Source organism: Syngnathoides biaculeatus, chromosome 5 (genome assembly GCF_019802595.1).
Source record: "Syngnathoides biaculeatus isolate LvHL_M chromosome 5, ASM1980259v1, whole genome shotgun sequence".
Taxonomy (NCBI): domain Eukaryota; kingdom Metazoa; phylum Chordata; class Actinopteri; order Syngnathiformes; family Syngnathidae; genus Syngnathoides; species Syngnathoides biaculeatus.
Genome location: NC_084644.1, coordinates 29,950,747 through 29,973,301, shown reverse-complemented (window position 1 = coordinate 29,973,301; position 22,555 = coordinate 29,950,747). Strand labels below are relative to the sequence as shown.

Below are 22,555 nucleotides of genomic sequence, written 5' to 3'. Positions count from 1 at the left end.
ATAAATGAAAAAAAACAATGAAACTGATGTTTGGTATGTACGTCTTACGGCCCTTATGAAGTTGGCAACGAGCCTACCAAACTAAAAGTTCTGAGCACAAATAATTGTAAATACAATAAAACTGCTGTTTTTCCACGGAGTAAGCCTGTGTCATGGAGTACTACTAGTACTTGTAATAATAAAAAATCAGAATCAGATTTAAAACTACAATGGATATGATAAGTTTACACACCTCTGTTCAAGTACCAAGTTTTTGTGGGGGGGGGGGATAGACCATGTCATTTTTTAAACTTGGAGTTGTAATGGTTATAGATCGCATTAATAGTGGAAAAAAGTTTTGAAATTAATGGTCTAGGTCTCATTCTTTGGTACCAGAAAAACCTGGCATTTGAACAGGGGTGTGTACTCCTTTTATAACCACTGAAACTTAATTCCATTTTTTTTAGTTATTATATTTTTGAAAATGTCTACATACTGTACACACCATTTGGCTCTTGAAAAACATTTTTTGAGTGAAAATTAGTTCATACTGAGGCTTGTAAAAAAAAAAAAACTTTTAATATGCAGAAAATGTGTAACTAATGATTTTATAAGTTGCTGCAGATAAATGACACTAGTACTGACTTGGCTGCAACAAAATTATTTATCAGCTGGTAAAGCGTTGGCCTCACAGTTCTGAGGACCCGGGTTCGATCCCGGGCCCACCTTTGTGGAGTTTGCATGTTCTCCCCGTGCCTGCGTGGGTTTTCTCCAGGCACTCCAGTTTCCTCCCACATCGCAAAAACATGCAACAATAATTGGACACTCTAAATTGCCCCCAGGTGTGATTGTGAGTGCGACTGTTTGTCTCCATGTGCCCTGCGGTAGGCTGGCAACAGCTGGGATAGGCTCCAGCATGCCAGCATGGAAAAGAAAATGGATGGATTATTCTGCTGATTTCTTTTCGATTAATCATTAAATCGGATTAAACAAACAGTCCATCCCTTTATTCAACACCAGAACATTAGTTCAAATTGACGGGACAGAAAATGCACAAATAAAAAAAACATTCTGTTAATTGACTCTTTCTGCTGTTGTAGTCAACATGTATGTCGTACGAGGGCAGCTCCAATTATCGTAGATAAATTCCTTCTGTGTTGTTTACATACTTGGCCAATAAAGCAAATTCTGATTCTGAAACCTATTATGGCTCAGTTACTGGTTTGGGCTCTAATATCAGAAAATATGCAAGATCAGTGTTTTCCAAAGTCAACAAAGATGTTTGAAAATGTCCAATTTTGATTGAACACAAATATAATAAGTCTCCGTTTATGGAGGACTACAGAAATCAGACCGCTGAGAAGCTGAAATTCTGAGGATTTAGATGATTTTCAGGCTAAATGCGGTCTTTATAAACAGTTAATCAGTTATTAAAATAGCTGAGAAAGCGTGGCCATATTCCTTCATATATGCTGTCTATTGAAGCCATTTGTGCGAATGTTGAGAATGTCTGTTTGTATTCTAGGAAGCTCCATTAGTTAATGGAATCATCTTATGACGGATTTAGACCAGATGAAGAAAAATGAGCTGCTTGTCATTGTATTTCATGGTACTTGGTGATCTCTATTACAGGCTTTAATATACGTAATATGAATCACCATTACAATCCTCAGATTATTGCTTTCATTGGCTTTTCCTGTTCTCTCAGAATTCTGAGCGATCTACCGGGTCCAGTTGCAAGTCTGATCAGTACCATCCAGTCAATGGAGAGACTTCAGGACTTTCGCGAGGAGAAACTGACTTCCCATGTTCACTTTGATCAACATTACTCTGGCGCAAACATGTCCTTGCTGTTCCCCGAGTGCCCTGATTTGATTTCCAGTCAATAAATTCTGTGGGCCAGTCAAAAGTCTTATCAACAGGACTTTAATGCAGCATAGAGACGAGCAAATATTTTGACTTTTAAAGCCCAACTCTACTTGTGCAATCAAGGGTACTTTTATGAAAGAACATATTGAGGACAGGTGCAATGGTAAAATATTAACTTTATTAACAGAATCAGCTAAACTTATTTCCTCAATTTGTTCTTATGTAACAGGTGCTTTGTTCAGAATGTCAGTGGTGCACTCCAACCAAAAGCCTCCCTGGGTTGGGGTGGGCAAAGTACTGCACAGCACCTGGGGACCACATACGCCTCGCCCAATTCCTTCATCCAAGCATTTAAAAATTAACAGCAGTCCTGTAGTATTTGAAGCATTTTTAGCTTTTCCTAAAATATGTTATTTAAAATGAGTTTGGACATTTTCAGTTTTTCATTTTATTTGGGAGGATAAGTGGCTTGGAAAATAAATGGATAGATGGATGACTTATCAATTCATTCATTTCCCAAACTGCTTAACCTCACAAGGGTGGCGGGAGTCCTGGAGCCCATCTCAGCTATCTTCGGGCAGTAGGCGGCGTACACCCTGAAGTGGTTGCCAGCCAATCTGGAAGACTTATTGTTAATAAATTTTACGGCAGCATGTTGACCAACTAGTTTGCATATCAGCCTGACAGTTTTATGGACTCGGGTTAAAATTCACCCTTGATTCTGTGTCGTTTGCATGTTTTCCCTTTTCTTTATATTAAAGTGTCAATTGTTATTGATTTTAAAAAAAAATACATACACATTTTGCTTTTTTAAATTTTTACTTCATCTTTGAACGACCTGGCCCATCTGTCCATATTTACAAATCACATGCCTATCGGGCCTTTTTGCAGCTGATAAATACTGGCTGGCCAAGCAGAATGCAGCTTCAGTGGTCACTGAGGCAAAACCCCGGGTGTGGGACGAGTTCCGTGAGGCCATGAAGAATGACTTCAGGACGGCTTCGAGGAAATTCTGGTCCACCGTCTGGCGTCTCAGGAGGGGGAAGCAATGCAACCTCAACACTGTGTATCGTGGGGATTTGGCGCTGCTGACCTCAACTCAGGACGTTGTGAATTGTTGGGGAGAATACTTCGAAGACCTCCTCAATTCCAGAAAAACTCTATTCCACGAGGAAACTGAGTCTGGGTGCTCTGAGGCGGGCTCTTCTATCTCTGGTGTTGATGTCACCGAGGTGGTTAAAAAGCTCCTTGGTGGCAGGGCTGAAGGGGTGGATGAGATTCGCCCAGAGTTCCTGAAGGCTCTGGATGTTGTGGGGCTGTCCTGGTTGACACGCCTCTGCAACATCGCATGGATACCAGGGACAGTGCCTCTGGATTGGCAGACTGGAGTGGTGGTCCCCCTTTTCGACCGAAGGGTTTGTTCCAACAATTGTCACGTCCCATCAGAACGATAGTAGGACCCAAATGCAGGACTCGGAAGATGCAAGGTTAGGATCAGGGATACCGGAGCACACGAACGGGACATGAAGATCAACGACCTGGCCCCGGCCAGTTGTCATCGCGGTCATATAAATCCACAGCATAATCAGGCTGCATGAGGCGCAGGTGTGCACCTTCCAATCAGCGCACCTGCGCGGACACCCGCACAGCTCGTGCTGGAGCGGCAGGGTCATGACAACAATAAAGAGATCACAATCCTCAGCCTCCCTGGTCATATCTACTCAGGGATACTGGAGAGGAGGGTCCGTCAGGAAGTCGAGTCTCGGATTCAGGAGGAGCAATGCGGTTTTCGTTCTGAGCGTGGAACAGTGGACCAGCTCTACACCCTTGTCAGGATCCTTGAGGGTGCATGGGAGTTCGTCCAACCAGTCTCCATGCATTTTTTGGACTTGGACAAGGCATTCAACTGTGTCCCTCGGGGAGTCCTGTGGGGGGTACTTTGGGAGTATGGGGTACCGAACCCCTTGATACAAGCTGTTCGGTCCCTGTATGACCGCTGTCAGAGTTTGGTCTGCATTGCTGGCAATAAGTCGGACTCGTTTCCGGTCAGAGTTGGACTCCACCAAGGCTGCCCTTTGTCATCCAATTTGTTCATAACTTTTATGGACAGATTTTCTAGGCGCAGCCGAGGCGTAGAGGGTATCCGCTTTGTTGGCCTCAGCATCGCATCTCTGCTCTTTGCAGATGATGTGGTTCTGTTGGCTTCATCAAGCCGTGACCTCCAGCTCTCACTGGAGTGATTCGCAGCAGAGTGTGAAGTGGCTGGGATGAGAATCAGCACTTCCAAATCCAAGACTATGGTCCTCCGTCAGAAAAGGGTGGCGTGCCCTCTCCAGGTCAGAGATGAGCTCCTTCCCCAAGTAGAGGAGTTAAAGTATCTTGGGGTGTTGTTCACGAGTGAGGGAAGAATGGAGTGGGAGATCTACAGACGGATTGGTCCAGCATCTCCAGTGATGCGAACTTTGTACAGGTCCGTTGTGGTAAAGAGGGAGCAAAGTCGAAAGGCGAAGCTCTCAATTTACCAGTCGATCTACGTTCCTACCCTCACCTATAGTTATGAGCTGTGGGTCGTGACCCAAAGGACAAGATCCCAGATACAAGCAGGAGAAATGAGTTTCATCTGCAGAGTGTCTGGGCTCTCCCTTAGGGATAGGGTGAGAAGCTCGGTCATCCGGGAGGGGCTCAGTGTCGAGCAGCGACTCCTCATCATTAAGAGGAGGCAGATGAGGTGGCTGGGACATCTGATTCAGATGCCTCCCGGACGGCTCCCTGGTGAGGTGTTCCGGGCATGTCCAACTGGAAAGAGACCCCGAGGACGACCCAGGACACTCTGAAGAGACTGTGTCTCTCGGCTGCCTTGGTAACACCTTGGGATCCCTCCGGAAGAGCTTGAAGAAGTGGCTGGGGAAAGGGAAGTCTGGGCATCTACTTCTCCACGACCCGACCTGGAAAAGCAGTAGATAATGGATGGATGGATGGATGGATTGATTACCTTTGAGCACAAAAGCATGCCCACCCATGTATGAGATGATTCCAAAATTAGAAAGTAATTTCGCTGATACAGTGTTCTATGTGCTGTACAAAGAAACACTTCCCAATCAGTGCCGTAGCACATTAGTATGACGTGAGTGATCATAAAGAGTGGTTTGGGAAAGTGCCCAATTTGATTTAATCTGTTCAGAAATACTTTATTAATCACAAGGATGTACGTTTGCTTGTCTGTCTATGGCTGTGGTGTATAGTGACAGGCACTAAATGGCAGAAAGCACAATACACCTGTGTATCATTCATGCATTCATACATCAGGATAAGTAATGGCTTCCTGCAAATATCACTGTTAAACTAAATGGCCCCAAGGTTGACCCTGCGGCAGGAAATTTGTGAGTAGATAGAGACGCAATCATCATTATTTGGGCATTCAGACTTTGTGTGACATGTTTGGTGAGATTTTTATGATGTAAAATGGGCGCCTTGGCCTAATAAAAGTTGGGAAATACTGGAGTACAAAGAATGTGTCCTTGTTTTACGAAGGACAGAACATGACGGGAAACAAGGCGTGACCCTCTAATTACAAAGGTCATATTGGGACATGACGTGATGGGAAATATGGTTCCCTTCTTCACTCCTTATTTAAGGAGGAGACGGTGTGACCTCAGAAATAGTACTCGTAAAGAACAACAACATGGAACTTCTCGTTCTGCTGTTTGCTTTGGGCCTAACAGGTACACATGATTGCTTGTGAAGTTTCACCTCATTGGGCTTTAATGATTGTATAATAAATATTTTGAACAGGAGCATCACCGCTGGAGGACCACAACGTGTGTCGACCTCACTCCAGACCTTGGCAGGTGTCTCTTCACGACCGAGGGACGAGGTGCAGCGGCGCCCTCATAAACAAGTGGTGGGTGGTGACGTCCGCCGCTTGTGCGCCCAGGTAAGAGAGAAATGAAAACAAACTAGCTCTTTCGATTGCAGCTGTTTTGTAAGAGTGTGCCTCATCTTTTTTGTCATTTGTGACAAAAAAAATTTCATATGTGACACAAAAAGACAGCACTACAGATATCAAACTCAAGACTCTGGTGACAGATCCGGCCAACAACATCATTGTGCGACTTACTAAAGCAAATAAATTAGCATCTACTTCATGTATTTAATAATAATTCATTCATAATTCAGAAAAACTTAAATTTGGATTTTAGCAGAAAATCTGGACTAAAATTCCTCACCCCCTTCCCCCCCACTTCACTATCAACAAAACCGGACTTTTTTCCACCAATTATTTATTTTTAGTTTTGTCTGAAGCAAATGAGCCACTTCCCACCTTGTTTTCCTGTATTGTGGGACCAAAGTAAAATTTGCGTTTGATAATATTAACATCAAGGGCAGGGCTCGGCCGCTGTGATAAGGCAAGCAGTGACCTGTCCTCAAACAGGACAGTGAGAAGAGAAAATTGACCTGGTAGGAATAATGAATGAAGGTATAATAAACATTTGAAGTGTGACTCGTCGAGGCAGCAATTAATCTCTAAAATGCCAAATTACAGTACACTTGCCCGTTAGCATAAGGAACCGTGAAAAGGTCGCGAATAGTTGATCCGTCGGCAAACAGAAATCCCCACCCCAAAGTGAAACCATTGCTGAACATTCCTACATCTGATGCTTGTCAGAAGCAATCGCGATTATCACGGCTCAAATTTACAGCTAATTTGTGTTTAACTTGCAGACGTGATTACTTTTTGGTTTTGACATGAGAGTGCTGCTTTGTGGTTGGACTACCTTTGAAAATGGTCATGGGGAGAGAAACTCTGGGTCAGGGTCATCTAATGTATTTATTTTAATTTTAATGATACAACCAAACATACAAATTACCAGAGAAGGCCAGCAAAGGGCTACAGTAATCATCATGTATCATCATTTATCATTTATCATCATGTAAAGCTGACACGACCACGAATATTTAAAAAGAAAAAAAAAAAAAAGACTGGACGACTCATTGGCCAACAAAACTAAAGTGAAGTCCCCGAAAGCAGATATCCGCCATCTTGATACTCCCAAAACAACCATGCCGGCCTATGCAGCAACAGCAATTAACTGCGTCACTCGCCAATTACGTGGCTGTGAGAAAACATTCCACAGGTAAGTTAGAAAGATTTAATTTGATACTGTTAAAGTTTGTTTGCAAAAATTTTTTTTTTCTGATGAGCTTAATTCACTTGAACAAAGTTTAGTCTACGGTTGTTGTTGTTCACACTCTGCTTCCCTTTTATAGGCCGACGTTTTTCACAAAAAAGCGATATAAATATTTTCCCAAATTTCATGAGTGGATAAGCAAGAAAACACATTTTCTGTGAAATTGTCACGTCCCATCGGAACGAGAGTAGGACCCAAATGCAGGGCTCCGAAGAAGCAAGGTCGTTCAAGGAGAAACGTTTATTATATGCAGAGGTAGGGGATCGAGCAGGCAGTCCGGTGCAGCAGCGGTAGTTGGGACGTCGGGCGAAGAGAGCAGGTGAGCGGCCAGGCAGGAGTCGGTACACAGGGGAACAATGAAAGCAGGCAGAAGTAACGAAGGAGTCAGGCTTACAAGGTTGGTCGGAGAACGGGCGAAGGTCGGTACACACAGGTTCAATCAGGGATACCGGAGCACACGAACGGGACATGAAGATCAGCGAACTGGCGCCGGCCAGTTGTCATCGGGGTGATATAAATACAGAGACTAATCAGCCCGCATGAGACGCAGGTGTGCGCCCCAATCAGCGCACCCGCGCAGGCACCCGCACAGCTCGTGCTGGAGCGGCAGGATCATGACAGAAATCTTTGATGAATTTCATAATACAAAACTCTGCAAATTGAATTTGATTTTCAAATGCGAGGAAACAAGTTTAAATTTTCTGTCTGAAATAGGACGCTGCAGATATAACAAATGAGCATTGCGTTTAGCATTTAATTTCCCATTAAGTCCTGATTTCCAAAAATATATCCAACTGATTGACTTGAAATTTAATGTTTTTATGACAAAAAATACTTGAGTTTTTTGTATGTTATGATGACAGTGCTTCACAGCCTATTTTGGGAAAAGTTAACATGTCACGGAAATTGGGCCCTAGGTAATATGCAAGGTTTCTTGGTAGTCAGGGTGTTATATGTCTTTCCTTTGCACTTAGCCTTTTTAGGCTTACCAAGTCGAATTAAAAATCCTTCATGTTACCAGAACTGATCAAATATCAAGCTCACATGTCCACTTTTAATTCTACATGCCAAGCTTTGAGAAAAACTCAGTCATAATGAAACCTGTAAACCATGTCCTCCACACGTTTTGGGAGTACCAAGATGGTGGCATACCGCTCGATATGTATGCGCTATCCAGTCTTTTTTTTTTTTTTTTGATCAGTGGTCACACCTGAATCAAACGATGAGGTGGATAATAGTCCAACGTCTTTTTGGGGTTGGGCACGCCCTCACACGATCAACCAAAAACTGCCTTCCAATCGAGGCTTTGACATGGCTCATTATGTTGATGACTTTTGTTGTAAATGCACTCGCAGTCCGTGAAACAGCTTGGAACATGTGCTTTTGGCATCACTTCCGAACATGCTCAGTACGGTTAAATTGCTTTTCAAGTTTCCGGGTGAATACTGATTGTTTAGGAGCAGGCTTGTTTTGTTACCACTGATTATGAAATAAACACATAAATTAATGTCAAGGCCACACAAAACAAGCGCCTGTTTTCAATATCTATTTTTTCTACTCGTAACAAATTTTACACGCGTGATTTATCATGCTCGACTGTGCAGATTTGCGAGTGCGATGGGAATTTTATTTGGTCCAGAGATGGTTAAAGGCACAAATCCAATACTACATCTGTGTAATGACATGTTTTAAAGCCAGTTTATTTACATTTATATATTTTTATTCAATGTGTTTTCTTAAAACAAACAAAAAGGCTGTTAATTTGTGTGGCGTGGTGGTGATTGAAATGATTAAGATTTTAAATTAATTTCAATGGAGAATATTGGTTTGAAATATAAAAAAAAAATAATCGAAGTCACATATCTGGTCCTGGAACAAACTTGACTTGGTCAGTTTACCACAGTATGTCCCATTCAACAGGGGTTGATGAAATTATTTGAGGTACTCTGGTGTGAATCTAGGGCAGGGACGGGACTCCTAAATAATGACAGCTTGTGGTCGTTTTATTCCAACCTAAATAAAACTGCTCACTCCCCTTCCAACCGCTTTAGATCAACTAGCGTCATCGCGTCGCTCGGGGAACACGACGTGACGGTGGACGAAGGCACCGAGCAGCACATCCCCGTGGCGGAGGTGATCCGCCACAGCCCGTACCGCTCGCCCCTCCACAGCTTGGCCATGGTGCGTCTGGCCGAGCCAGCCCGCCTGACCCAGCACGTTCGACCCATTGGCCTCCCGGATCGCTGCCCTCAGCCAGGAGAGAGCTGCAGTGTCAGCGGTTGGGGCTCCACCGTTCCCAGTCAATGTAAGCAGATGTTATTCATTGGCACGCTTGAGGTTTTAGTATGATTGTACAAGGGGTTCCAGTATTTCACACACGTTTTATAGTTTCTTGATTTTATATCACCTGAATGCCAACAAAGGTCATACAGGATACATAGGATTTAAAACAGAGTAAATGCAATACACAATTGAAGTAGAAGATGATGGTAATTTTGCCAGTATCACTCTTTTTTTTTTTTTTTTAAAACACCAGACCAAAAATCCATTTATGCCTCAATGGCTGCCGACACCATTAAACCATCTCCCTTCCTTTAATATGTCAAGAAGTTGCATCTGTTCAGATAGTTAACTGCTACCACCTTCCTCTGCCGTGAAGTGCATACCTGCACACAGGCTCGCAGGATTTAACAAAGTATTCCAATGAAACTCGACAACTATTTCCAATACATCACATTAATGGAAAACGCGGCTATAAATGATGCCAAACAAACCAGTCAACTCTCGCGTCACCACACAAAGCAATGCCTTCAAAGGAAAGAAAAATAAACCTCATCGCTCCGCACAACATAGCATAATATAGTACTGCACTGTTTACTATATAAAAGTATCTTATTCCTTGGAATATATGTTTTAATGAACCACATGGTCACCGGTTGGTTGCAGACCTACAGATACATGAATGTACATGAAGACAGTCATCTCCTCTGTAAGATACAGTAATATTGTTTCATTGCAGACGATAAAAGCGGCTTCAGGTGCCATAATAATTGTCCCAAGGACCGACTAATTGTTTCAATAATGTAAATGCTTCCTCTTGAATAAATACTCATATTGAAGGGAAAATCACTCTCTTTCTTTAAACAGATGAGTCTCTGAAGCAGCTGAAGTGTTTGACTGTGCCTGTTGTGGAAGATCAAACTTGTATCAATACCTTCCCCGACTACCTGTTCTGGAGCATAGGCATGGTGTGCGCTGGTGGGGCCAACAAGACCAACTGCTTGGTGAGCCCAAATCTCCTACGGTTTCTTCACTAAACTACCTTAGTTTATTTAAAAGGGACTGTAAAGTCATTTATTTACCCGTTTTGTTTCTAAATGCATTCTATATAACGGAAGATGAGTGCCGAAAACATACAAATACTGAGATACAATATAGTTTTAAACTGTTTTTCACATTATGGCACATGCAGCGCACAGCGCGACCCAATGACAATAGGGATGGCTCCACTGTAAGTTGGCTGGCTACTTGCAGCTAGTAGTAAGTAGCTACTAGCTAGCACACTACTAACTACAAGTGGTTAGTTAGTCACTTCTAGTACATAGGAGAGGGGTCGTGGAGCGGCATTGGGTTGACAAGTACTCCAAAGCCTCGCTCCATGCGCGGCGCGTAGATTGACAACACTTTAGAAAAGGTTAATTGTGTATTAAGTTCACTGGCCTGTGAGATAACAAGCTAACAACGGGGTTGTTCAATTCATTAGCACCCAGTGTTGAGGGTGTACCCAAACACCGGAGCTATTTAAGGGAAAGTTCACTGCTGATTAAACACAGTGGGACACATTTTTCAGGCCTTACCTGATGACACGCACACAACAACACATACTGCACTGTGCGAAAAAACCCGCAGGGTGTGATTCAAGCACACTGAGCGGGTCTACCGACAGTGTGCGAAAACTAGGACGAAGTGTCTTTTTTACATGATTTTGGAGCCTCAGTATATACAGTATACTTGATTGTTTTCGTCATTCAAATTTGGCGGGGTAAATAAAACTCTGTACAGTCCCTTTATCTTTAATTTAACAATGATTATTAATTTCTTAATGGAATCCTATGGCACCTGTGTAGAACGACAAAGGGGCAGTCCTGGTTTGTGGCGGGCAGCTGCAGGGCGTGCAATGGTTCAGTCACGGCTGTCAGAACGAGGAGCACCCTAGCGTCTATACCAAGCTGTGCATGTACGACAACTGGATGCGCAGTGTGATGGACAACTACACGCCGACCACCACCACCGCGCGTGCGATGACTTCCGCAAAGGGGGTCTGAGGGGATGGGAAACACATGAAAAAACAAAACATTGTTACTGCTCGTTTACAACAACAGCTGCTTGTGGCACGTGACCACGTCAGCAATTTTAACAGACCTCACACTGCAGCTCAGAGAGCATTCATTCATGTGTCCCAGCTAAATTAACATAAAAATTTATAATTTTGAGTGATCAAGGTGGAACTAAATATTTTACCATTATAAATAGCAAAAGAAAGCATGGTGTTCTCCTTGTAAAAAAAAAAAAAAAAAAACCCAAGAATGTTAAGTTTAATTGCGCAGAACCTTTCAAATTAAATGTCTTCTTTTTATACTTGCACCTTACTGTGTACAGTTGCACCATTTCTGTTTGATTCAAATCCGTATGTTAATTGTTTTCTTTTTAGGGATTGTTTCCTCCTTTCTCCACACTTTCCCCACGGAGATTTTACATCTACCTCCATGACCATGTACACCGACTCCCGCTCTGTTTGAAACCCCCGTTCTCAATATCCCCCTTCCGTTTTGCCATTTCTGATGGGTATCTGAAAGTTAACATTACTATAACTAATAAATATTGAAATGAAGCGGCCTACTGCCCAGTGCGTCACCGTTGCATTGTGAGAAATGTAGTCGTAGTGCGTATAAAAGATCCACGTGCTGCTGGTTTGCTGCGGGTCGGTTCTTGTGATTATGAACATCATCCCAGGGGCCAGAGTAAACCTTCTCGCGGGGCCCACAGGCCTTGACTTTGACAAATGTGTTTTAGGTGGTTACCTACTTCTTCAAGAGGGAACCCGAAATTGACCTCCACAAATGCCCTGAGATTACCAACTTTGCTAACACAGAGTAGTTTTTCAGTTTTGTTTTTTTTTTTAGGGGGGGGGGGTGTGACTGGATCATTTCATGTCTTTATGAAAAATGAGGGCAGCACAGTGGAGGACTGGTTGCTCATAGTTCCGTGTAACCGGGTTCAAGTTCGGTCTCCCCTGCCTGCGTGGGTTTTCTCCGGGAACTCTGTTTTCCTTCCACCCCCCCAGAACATGGATGAAAGGTTATTTGAGAACTAAATTGCTCATAGGTTTGTGAATGGAAGTGTGAAGGGTCTTTCCTAGAGTCAGGTGGGACAAGCCACTTAGAAAATGGAAGGATGGATGGAGGGATGAAAAACGCGCGTTGATCATGAGCGCCACTAGAGGGTACCCTAATCCTGTATGAAGTTTCAAAAAATGAAAGCCTGAAATCTTGGTCTTTGTCAGCAAGTGGCACGATGCTTAAATACGTCACAGATGTGAGATCAGAGCTTTGTGCATTGACAGAAATACACTCGTGCCATAAAGACATGGCTATCCTATGACAATATTGAGAACAAAGACGTGTATACAAGGGTGTGCACACTCGTGCAGAGTGAGTAACAGCTGTGCCCATAATCAGCCAAGACTGTGGATGGAGGAGGCCACCGTGCCATCTGTTGTCAGCACCGCCACCCTCCCGCGTTCCTTCGCCACGGCGGGAGGCCCAAAAGCAAACTGAACCGCGGCGACGTTGCAGGGCACTTTAGAAAAGCAGCGAGATGTTAATTGCCGTGTTGTCACAAGCACCGCCTGTGTTTGACCGTCTCTCAGGCGCCATCGATCATTTTTGACAGACACTAATTTTACGCAGTAGCTGCTGTTTGCAAATGATCTAGCTGGTGGCTAGCGCCTCTCGATGCAGTGTGTAAAGTGCCAGAGCCTTTAACCGTAAATACAGTGTTTTGCAGTATAGAGACGCCAAGGCATAGGAGAAATGCTAGATGAAGGACACAACATCCCGATTCCTCATGATTTTAAAACCTTATTTCATGTAGTGCGCCCTCGCTTTATCACGGTGCACCTATAGGCTGTTTTCGACTGATGTCACACACCTTCCGATATAGAACGCCGGCGCCATTTTGGTTTGGTTAATTCACGTAAACACACGTAAGTAAACAGGAATCATTTCAGAAAGGCATAGGAATGGGGGAGCACTGGTACATTATCGGTTGCTCAAACGGGCGATGTAAAGTGTCTTTTTTTCGACTGGCAGCTGTGATCAAGAACCAGTGCAAGAAAACGGAGCAGTTAGCAATCAAACGGCGACAACTGCGTCTGTCTCGTATTAGCAGATTAGATCTAGCAGCCAAGCACAATACTCGTGTGTGAATGCAATGCAGGTCTCCAAAATTTGTATTTTCTCTTTTATTATAATAAGTTTGCAAAAACGAGTTACCGCACCGCTAGCTGTTTTGTGAGTTGAGTTAAAAATGTAGCCGTGGACCCACTTGGGACTCATCCCAGTTGAACCTCTCTCTCTCTCCCTCTCGATAACAAAAACGAAAATAATAATTTGCACCTCTTTCATTGGTATAATCAACATAATTTAACACGCTGGCTTTAATCACGCGGTACATACTTAAATTGCATTGTGCGGTACACTAACCTTAGCAGTATACTTACAATGGATACCGCCGCATGACGAACCCAGCCATTGATGAAGGGGTTGTAGGCCTCCAGACCTTTGCAAGTCTTTAGTTAGTCCACGGTATAAGCGCTTGTCGAGAAGAGGAGATAGTGGACGATGTCTGGATAGGTTACCGACGCCCACAGTTGTGTGGTCCATTTGTGTTTCTTCAAGGCATATGGGTCGATGTTGTCGATCAAAGCACTCTTCCTGTCGTAACGGTTTCTTGAAACAACATCTAATGCGCACCGATAACTTCCCAAAGTCTTTTTAGCTATCATGCGTCACTTTTAACAGTCGTACGAACATTTGTGTAACTCTGGTCTATATGCAAAAGCATTAGAGTGAACAGCGTGTCAGTAGAATGAACCCATCCAGCATGGCCAGGTGCCCCGGATGTAGTCATGTGGTCAAAAACAGTCTATAGCGGATAATTTGGCATTTTGCAGGATTTTGAGTGAATTCTCTCTTTTTTGTGCCAAAATGCTTCCTCTTCTAGAAAAAAAAACTAAAAAAAAAGGCAAGATATGCTTCCACCTTCGATTCCAGCAGGTTTTTGGCTTGCCCACACCCATGAGTAATCGCTCTGAGTAGCCATGGTAAGGCTGCTTCTCAAATCACGGCAAGAGAGGTGGAGCACTCTCTCAGCATTTGCTTCATTTGCACCACACAGTGTGTATCTAAAGTACAATTGAAGGAGATTGGACGTGTGGGTGACAAAAGAGAGTGTGCAATTTTGAAATCATCCAACGCTCTCTTTCATGTGCATGGAAGTAACCGTAATGACCGTCGTTGGCGAGAGTGAATACAGGCTACGCTATTTCATACACCACCGGTACGTAAATGACGTTTTGACGTCCAGTTGAATTGCCGTTTGGGCAGGTATCAGCCACAACGTGGTCACTTATAGTATACTGTATGAATCAATATCTATATAAAATAATCAAAACTATATCACACTGTCTGCAATTTCAAATCCTGTCATTTGCAAGCCGTTTTGATGTTCAAAGGCTTTTGCTTTCAAATGACAAACCGCATCGATGCCAACCTTAAACGTGTCACAGATTCATTTTAACCTATGTTATTGAAAAACAGTAGAAAAACATAGATCCTGATGCAAAGGGATGAATATCTTTTTTAGCTAGAGCACCTCTCCCCAAAAATGTCCGTGCATGTGCCTGGGTAGATTAGAAGGCAACAGTGCCACAGACAGGATTTTCCTTTATATTATAATAAATCGACACATGGCTGGAACCAAGTCTCAACCTCAGTATGAGGTTTTTGTGCAGAGCCATTTCGAGGCAAAACCAAGTTTTGCCTTCCCAAGAGATGATTCTTCTTGGAAGGATTTATTGTTGGTACCCCTCCTTATCACCAAATAAGGAGGTGATTTATTTCAATAGGAAAAAGGAAAGGACCATCGTGGGCGGATGCGGCGGAACTTTCCTCCGATTTGGCTCGGCAGCTGATGACCCTCCAGAGCTCCCACTCACATTTTAATGGCGCGCCGTAATCACAAGTCGCAAAGATAAGACGACCTTGGTGGCCAGAGGGATTCCAAGGCCTCAGTAGAATTCAAGTCCAACTCATACTCACCACAACCTTTCTTTCTGTTCTTCACACTTACAATCATATCTTAAAACAAAATGTCCCACTCTACAGTTGTTGATATCTCGTAATGATTATAATTTGAATGTTTGGACACCGGCTGGATAATTTTGCATGTTAATGTAGAATCATAACCCATTTTGTCTCATTGTCTCAAATTATGGATCAATACTTTAGCTTTTCGCAATAATGTCACTATAGTATGAGAAGTGTTACTTTGCAAGAAAAGGTTTCAAGGAAGGGTTGAAATTATCGCTTCAAGTTGGGGTTTCAAAGTAAATTTGATGATTCAAATTAAGGTTTCAAGTTAAGGTATGCAGGCCTAAAAGGGTTTCTAATAGCATGTCTGCTCGACAATTCTGAGGTTGGGAGTTTTAATCAGACTACCACCTCCCTGTGTCTAATTTCTATGTTCTTTTGTTCTTGCGCCGGTGAGTGTGAATCCTCGTTTGTCTACAGTACACCTGCCTCGTAAAATGGGTTTCTCTTGTTGGTTTATCAGGAGGATGAAAGATTGACTGCATTCTTCCTTGCTTCCATCACTCGTCACCATCTGCACATTCCCAGCATTCCCCTGTGACACTTCACTCCCAAGAGCCCTGAGTTGCTAACGCGCAATCAAACATGCAGTCACAAACACACCAATTTTCCATCACACCTGACAGCTCCTTTCAAAGTGATGCGCACAGGAAGGCGGCCATTGTTAGTGGACATATGCCAATGGTGGGCTAATGGCTCTACGAGACCAGCCTAGGCCATGTCAATCACGCTGAGTCGCTCCCACGCTGTCCCATCGAGACCTGCGGCTCATCAGAAGGAGATAATTAGCCTAAAGTGTTTTTATGACACTAGTCTAATAGCTACAAGAGCGGACGGAGAGGCCCCAGAGTCTGGATATAAGGATAATGTGGAAACTTATAGAGTCATGAATACTGATGTGATGACTGCATTCACATAAGATAATGAATTCAATTCCAAATTAGTGGCAGTGGACACAAGAGACCATACAAATTGTATGGATGTTGTGTGCTCAAGCTATACCAAGACAGACAGAAGACTGTTGAAGCCAATCATCTTCTAACACCTTTGGTGTGCAGCAAAATCCACCAATTCGCAAATCACCACACTTTTTTATTTTCCTGTAAAACATACAGTATACTTTTTGCTAAAAAAATGCCACCTATTTGCACCAATGCATTGGTTTTTGTGATCTTTCTGTTGTACCCTTAAATACCAGGTACTCAGTTCCTTCTAAGGTGGCATGTTAGCGCAGTGTTGGTTATCAGCTGATAGCCAAGTGGCTTAACAGCAGACAGCAGAAATTGCTGAGAATCCTTGTGCGATATGATGCAGGAAAAAGCTGGGTGGGAAACCTCTTATGACGCGTCCCCGACGGCACGTTAAACTATCCGTCTTTCATCTTTATCATGCGGACCGCGTCTCGGAACTAACACAGCACACTTTTGACATCAGCGTCCTTGAATTCCTCTCCTCCAAACCTCTCCAGCTCAACATCTGGCCTGTCATCTCCCATTAGATATTGTTTCAAGAAACCGTTACGACAAGAAGTGTGCTTCCATCGACAATATCGACCCATAGGCCATGGAGAAACACAAATGGAGCACACAAATGTGGCTGTCGGTAACCTATCCAAACATTGTCAACTATCTCCTCTTCTCATCAAGCGCTTATACCATGAGCCAACTAAAGAATTACCAAGGTCTGGAGGCCTACAACCCCTTCATCAATGGCTGGGTTCGTCATGCAAACTTTCTTTTGTCTGAGAGTATCCATTGTAAGCAACCTGTGTCTCCACAATGCTAAGGTTAATGTACCGCACAATGCAATTTAAATATGTACCGCATGATTACAGTCAGTGTTGTGTTAAATTATGTGGATTATACCGATGAAAGAGGTGTACGTTACAATTTTCGTTTTTGTTACCGAGAGGGAGAGAGAGAGGTTCGACCGGAGCCTGCACCTCTTTCTTTACTTCCACTGCTACATTTTTAACTCAACTCATGAAACAGCTAGCAGTGCGGTAAGTCCTTTTTGCAAGCTCATTATAATTAAACAGAAAATACAGATTTTGGAGACATGCATTGCATTCACACATGAGTACTATGTAGGCCCTTGGCCCGAAAGAATTCATTGCAAGGCCAGACAATCTCCACTAATAGGTTTTGTTCCATTTTAGTCCAGAGAATGTCCATTCCAATTTCCACACGGGGAAATTCTGAGATGTTTTACCACAGAAAGTATGTGTGGAAATCCACAATCCTGAGCAAAGCAAAGCAAATTTATTTGTATAGCGCATTTCATCCAAGAGGTAACTCACAGGACTTTACATGATGAAAGGCATTTGAAAACAAAGACATAAAACATTTAAAATCGGATAAAAACAATAAAAATGACAAACACAATATTGAAAAAAGACAAAACCGCATACAGTGCAACTAATATGATCAAAAAGTGGATATATTCTAAAAAGCATGAGAATAAAGAGGAGTTTTCAACCTGGATTTAAAAACATTCCCACTTGGGGCTGACCTCACCTCTGTTGGCAATTTATTCAATTTGTGTGCTACATAAGAGCTAAATGCTGCTTCACCATGTTTGCTTTGGACTCTACTTTGGCTCCACTATTTGACCTGAGCCAGTCAATCTCAGAGCCCTACTGGGTTTGTATTCCGTAAGCATTTGTTTCATGTATTCAGAACCTAAATCATTTAGTGATTTATAGACCAATAGCAGAACTTTAAAATCTATTCTAAAGTTGACTGGAAGCCAGTGCAAGCAGTGTGAAAGTTGTTTAAATCATCATAAACTGTCGTAGTTCAGACTTTGTTGGGGGGGTTTCTAACACAACTGTTTGCTCACCTGTGTATTTAGCCAGCCAGCTAGCCATTTATGTTTCTCGCATGCTGGCACGAAAGTGACGGACGAAATTCTTCCCCGTTTTCGGGATGACTACTTCGGGAGTAGGCCGACCACTTGGAATTATACTGTTTTTTTTTTTTTTTTTTTTTTCAAAAGTTGTCAGAGAAAACCGCACTGAATGTAAAAACTGAATTTAATGAATTTCACTCACTGTGAGTCCGCGATAAACTGAATCGTTGACTGTTTCCGGCAAAGCAGTTCTAATCAGCCAACTATGCGCATAGGCAGATAAATTGTTTCACTGACAGCTTTTTTTTTTTGCCAAAATACACACCAAGCCTCTTTGTACATGTGCGAAACAAGTTGTCTGCTTTCCAGCTTTTTGCAAGGAAAACAGGATAAACTAGACATGAATTTAAGACCGAAGTTATTGTATAATAGATGACGCTGACAGATATTTTCAATTATTTTATTGAAGGGGTTGGGCGTGCATGGCATTTATAGCTTATTATGACCGCTCGCCACAGTTACAATCATCTATACAATCAACGATACCAATCCACCAGGATGTAAGACACACAACAATACACACGCAATATGCACAGGATATGAAACTGATGGACATTGATAAAGCAAGCTCTCCCTTCTCCATCTCTCCTTCTATTTCCTCAGAGCTCACATTTGTATCAATCAGAGGGCAAAATCCAGATTTATGACAAAATAAAAAGAGAAGCTTCCTTTGTCCCACTGTGACTGGGCCTCCTTTTCCTCTCTGCAGTTTGTGCATCTGTCCGTCGATTATAGCCTTCACTTTGCTTCCTGATCACTGCCCTGGTCTTATTTGTTGTGTTGCTCTTTTTGTGCGCATGCTTGTTAAGATGAAGGATGGCACGTGCACACACAAAAAAGCTGCAACACCACAGTGAACTTGGCTCGCCGGTATTGACTTGGATGCCCGCCACTTCAGAGACAATCGCTGCCATACCTCACCTTAATGGACAGCAATAATTTTAAAAGGCATTCATGTGCAGGCTGCAATAGAACCCGCAGTAAATGTTTGAGGGAGTGAAGGACACCGGACTCATTCTTCTTACTTATTTACCACATTTGGAAAAAGGGGATTTTTCTTACACTTGAGTGCGGTGTATCCTAGCCAAGGTACAGTGAAGAAAATAAGTATTTGAACACCCTACTATATTGCAAGTTCTCCCACTTAGAAATCATGGAGGGGTCTGAAATTTGAAACAACCAGTAAGACTCAAACTTGTAACATGGCCAAGACCAAAGAGTAGTCCAAAGACACCAGAGACAAAATTGTACAACTCCAAACGGGTGGGAAGGGCCACGGAGAAATTGCCAAGCAGCTTGTTGAATATAGGTCCACTCATGGAGCAATCATTGGAAAATGGAAGAAGCTAAACACGACGGCCAATCTCAATCGGAGTGGAGCCCCATGCAAGATATCACCTCGTGGGGTCTCAATGGGCCTTAGAAAGGTCAGGAATCACCCAGGACTACATGACAGTACTTGGTCAATGACCTGAACACCATTTCCAAGGTGACTGTTGGAAATACACTAAGACGTCATGGTTTGAAATCATGCATGGCACGAAAGGTTCCCCTGCTTAAACCACCACATGTCAAGGGCTGTCCTAAGTTTGCCAATGACCATTTGCATGATACAGAGGAGTCATGGGAGAAAGTTTTGCGGTCAGATGAGACCAAAATGGAACTTTTTGCTCATAATTCCACGAACCGTGTTTGGAGGAAGATGAATGATGAGTTCCATCCCAAGAACACCATCATGCATGGGGTTGGTAGCATCATGCTTTGGGGGTGTTTTTCTGCACATGGGTCAGGACAACTGCACTGTATTAAGGAGAGGATGACCGCGGCCGTGTATTGTGAGATTTTGGGGAACCACCTCTTTCCCTCAGTCAGAGCGTTGAAGATGGGTCGTGGCTGGGTCTTTCAACATGACAATGACCCGAAGCACACAGCCAGGAAAACCAAGGAGTGGCTCCGGAAAAAGCATATCAAGGTGCTGGCGTGGCCTAGCCAGCCTCCGGACCTGAACCCAATAGAAAATCTTTGGAGGGAGCTGAAACTCCGTGTTTCTCAGAAGATCTGTGTGGAGGAGTGGGCCAAAATCCCCCGTGCAGTGTGTGCAAACCTGGTGAATAACTACAGGAAAAGTTTGACCTCTGTAATTGCAAACAAAGGCTACTGTACCAAATATTAACATTGTTTTTCTCAGGTGTTCAAATACTTATTTGCAGCTGTATCACACAAATAAATCATTGAAAAAAATCATACACTGGGATTTGTGGATTTTTCTTTTTAGGTTATCTCTCTTCACTGTACATATTTTACAGAAGCAAAATCTCAGCAAAAACTACCAACCAAAAATGTCCTGTAAAAGTATCACATTATTTTGCAGGCATAGCTCGATGAATAAAGATACATTATTTGTCGTGAAGAGTTATTATGTTCTGGACCTATTAAATGAAATTGGGTTAATTAATTGAATCCCGCTGCACACCTAATTTTCTCTCATAGGATACTCATGTGTCGTGGCCCAGTGGTTGAGAATCATTCCTTCAGTATCACGGATCTGGTCATGTGGTGCATGAAGCGGACTCTCCAGCAAACTAATAGCGCCCTCGTTGACAAATTTTCTGAACATTCGAGTGGGCACTGGTATGAAGAGATTAACCTCGATATTGCAGTTACAGTCACTGTGATGTGACAGGTGCGTATGCGCCGGCGCGCCATCGCACTCGCAAATTTGCATGGTCGATCACGAAAAATCACATGCATAAAATTTGTTACAAGTAGAAATACATCGATATTGAAAGATGTTGCTAATTTTGTGTAGTTTTGACCAATGTTCACTCCACAACTGCACACTTGTCTCACACTCTCAGCACACATGAAAACTGATCCAGCGCAGTGAACCACATCCTGACATCTTTTTTTTTTTTTAAACAAACTGCTGCTCAGCCTACTTCTACTTCCTAGTTTACCAGACACCGCCCCCTCCACTCTTAAAGGGGTACACTCATTACAAACAGAACACACACCCGCAATTTAAATTTTCTTTGACAGTGCTTCTGTGGAGTTACTGATCTTCACTCAGCCGAGCTGTCATGTTATCGGTGGAAAAAATTAGCGTGGATGTGGATATTATCATAGATAAATTAGCACGGCTTGCTCACTGATACAATTTCCGAAGTACACCCTACAAAAGATTTACTTGGTTTTGCAATTCCACACATGATGGACGGGCAGGTCGTACACAGACCAAACTATTTGTGTACAAGCAGTCAAGAAGCTTTTTTCCCCTTTCCTCAAGGGATTAAATCTTGACTACAAGGAATAAACTTGTGACTCGGTTCAACACCCAAACACAAACCGATACAACTTGAATCATGTTGATCTACGAATGGAATCCACTTTTAAGATAATATTATTTCACAGGAATCTTTTGTTTTCGAGGCCTGCAGAAATCATTTCAAATTAATTCAATCACAGCTTGCTCTAAGTGTGTCGCTGCATTTTTGCATTGGCGGGAGCCTCTGATTGATACCAGCTTTGACGGGAGACATTTTTAATCTGCTAATGGACAGCTAGCCAAAGGCGTGTGAGTGCGAAGACGCTGATGAATCCACCAAGCGTGCCTTAAACAGCACCGACACCGTGCTTGAGTAATGCCCATTTTTCAATCCCAATTTGATCAATTGAAAAACGTGTGATGAGTCAACCTGCTTACTCCAACTGTCTGGTGATGATTGATGGCTTGGCTGAAATGGTTATACAGTAATTTTCTTTCGTGTCATAACAAATCAAGAGAGGACGATTTTTACAATAGCGTATAGTCCAAGTTTAGAGTTGTGTCCCTTTTATGTAGTACCTTGGTGAGGGCTGCGACTAATGCTTATTTTAATAAGCTAAGCTTAATAAGCTTTTTAAAAAACACTTGAAAAAAAGTCCATCCATTTAAAATAGGGAATTAATTAAAATTGAGACTGTAGAAAATGTATAATAAATATCGATTATGATTAAATTCCTATTTTGGTCCATAAGCGCAATTTATCTATTTTCCGTACCGCTTATCCCCACTTGGGTCAGGGCGTGCTGGAGCCCACGCCAACTGATTCTGACACTGTGAACTAGTTGCCGTTCAATTGCAGGACACTTTAACAAAACGGCAGCTTTTCGCATTCACATTCCCACCAACAGGGA

General features: G+C 42.8%; 1 protein-coding gene across 2 annotated transcripts; it reads left to right on the top strand.

Moving 5' to 3' along the window:
- Positions 1-5,526: 5,526 nt before the first annotated feature.
- Positions 5,527-11,657, top strand: LOC133501234 (trypsinogen-like protein 3). 2 transcript variants are annotated; one of them, XM_061820837.1, is made up of 5 exons: positions 5,527-5,570; positions 5,641-5,782; positions 9,089-9,342; positions 10,185-10,321; positions 11,165-11,657. In XM_061820837.1, the coding sequence occupies exons 1-5, from the start codon at positions 5,531-5,533 to the stop codon at positions 11,360-11,362; spliced, it is 771 nt and encodes a 256-aa protein (XP_061676821.1). In that variant the 5' UTR covers positions 5,527-5,530; the 3' UTR covers positions 11,363-11,657. The 2 variants fall into 2 exon arrangements, with proteins under 2 accessions (XP_061676821.1, XP_061676822.1); XM_061820838.1 differs by lacking the exons at positions 5,527-5,570; positions 5,641-5,782 and adding an exon at positions 6,905-6,983.
- The last annotated feature ends 10,898 nt before the right edge of the window (positions 11,658-22,555 follow it).

Bases quoted from the DNA above. Each gene is read 5' to 3' on its own strand.
- LOC133501234 (XM_061820837.1), top strand. From the start codon at position 5,531: ATGGAACTTCTCGTTCTGCTGTTTGCTTTGGGCCTAACAG. The intron at 5,571-5,640 runs GTACACATGATT...TATTTTGAACAG, and splicing joins GTTTGCTTTGGGCCTAACAG to GAGCATCACCGCTGGAGGAC. The intron at 9,343-10,184 runs GTAAGCAGATGT...TTCTTTAAACAG, and splicing joins CTCCACCGTTCCCAGTCAAT to ATGAGTCTCTGAAGCAGCTG.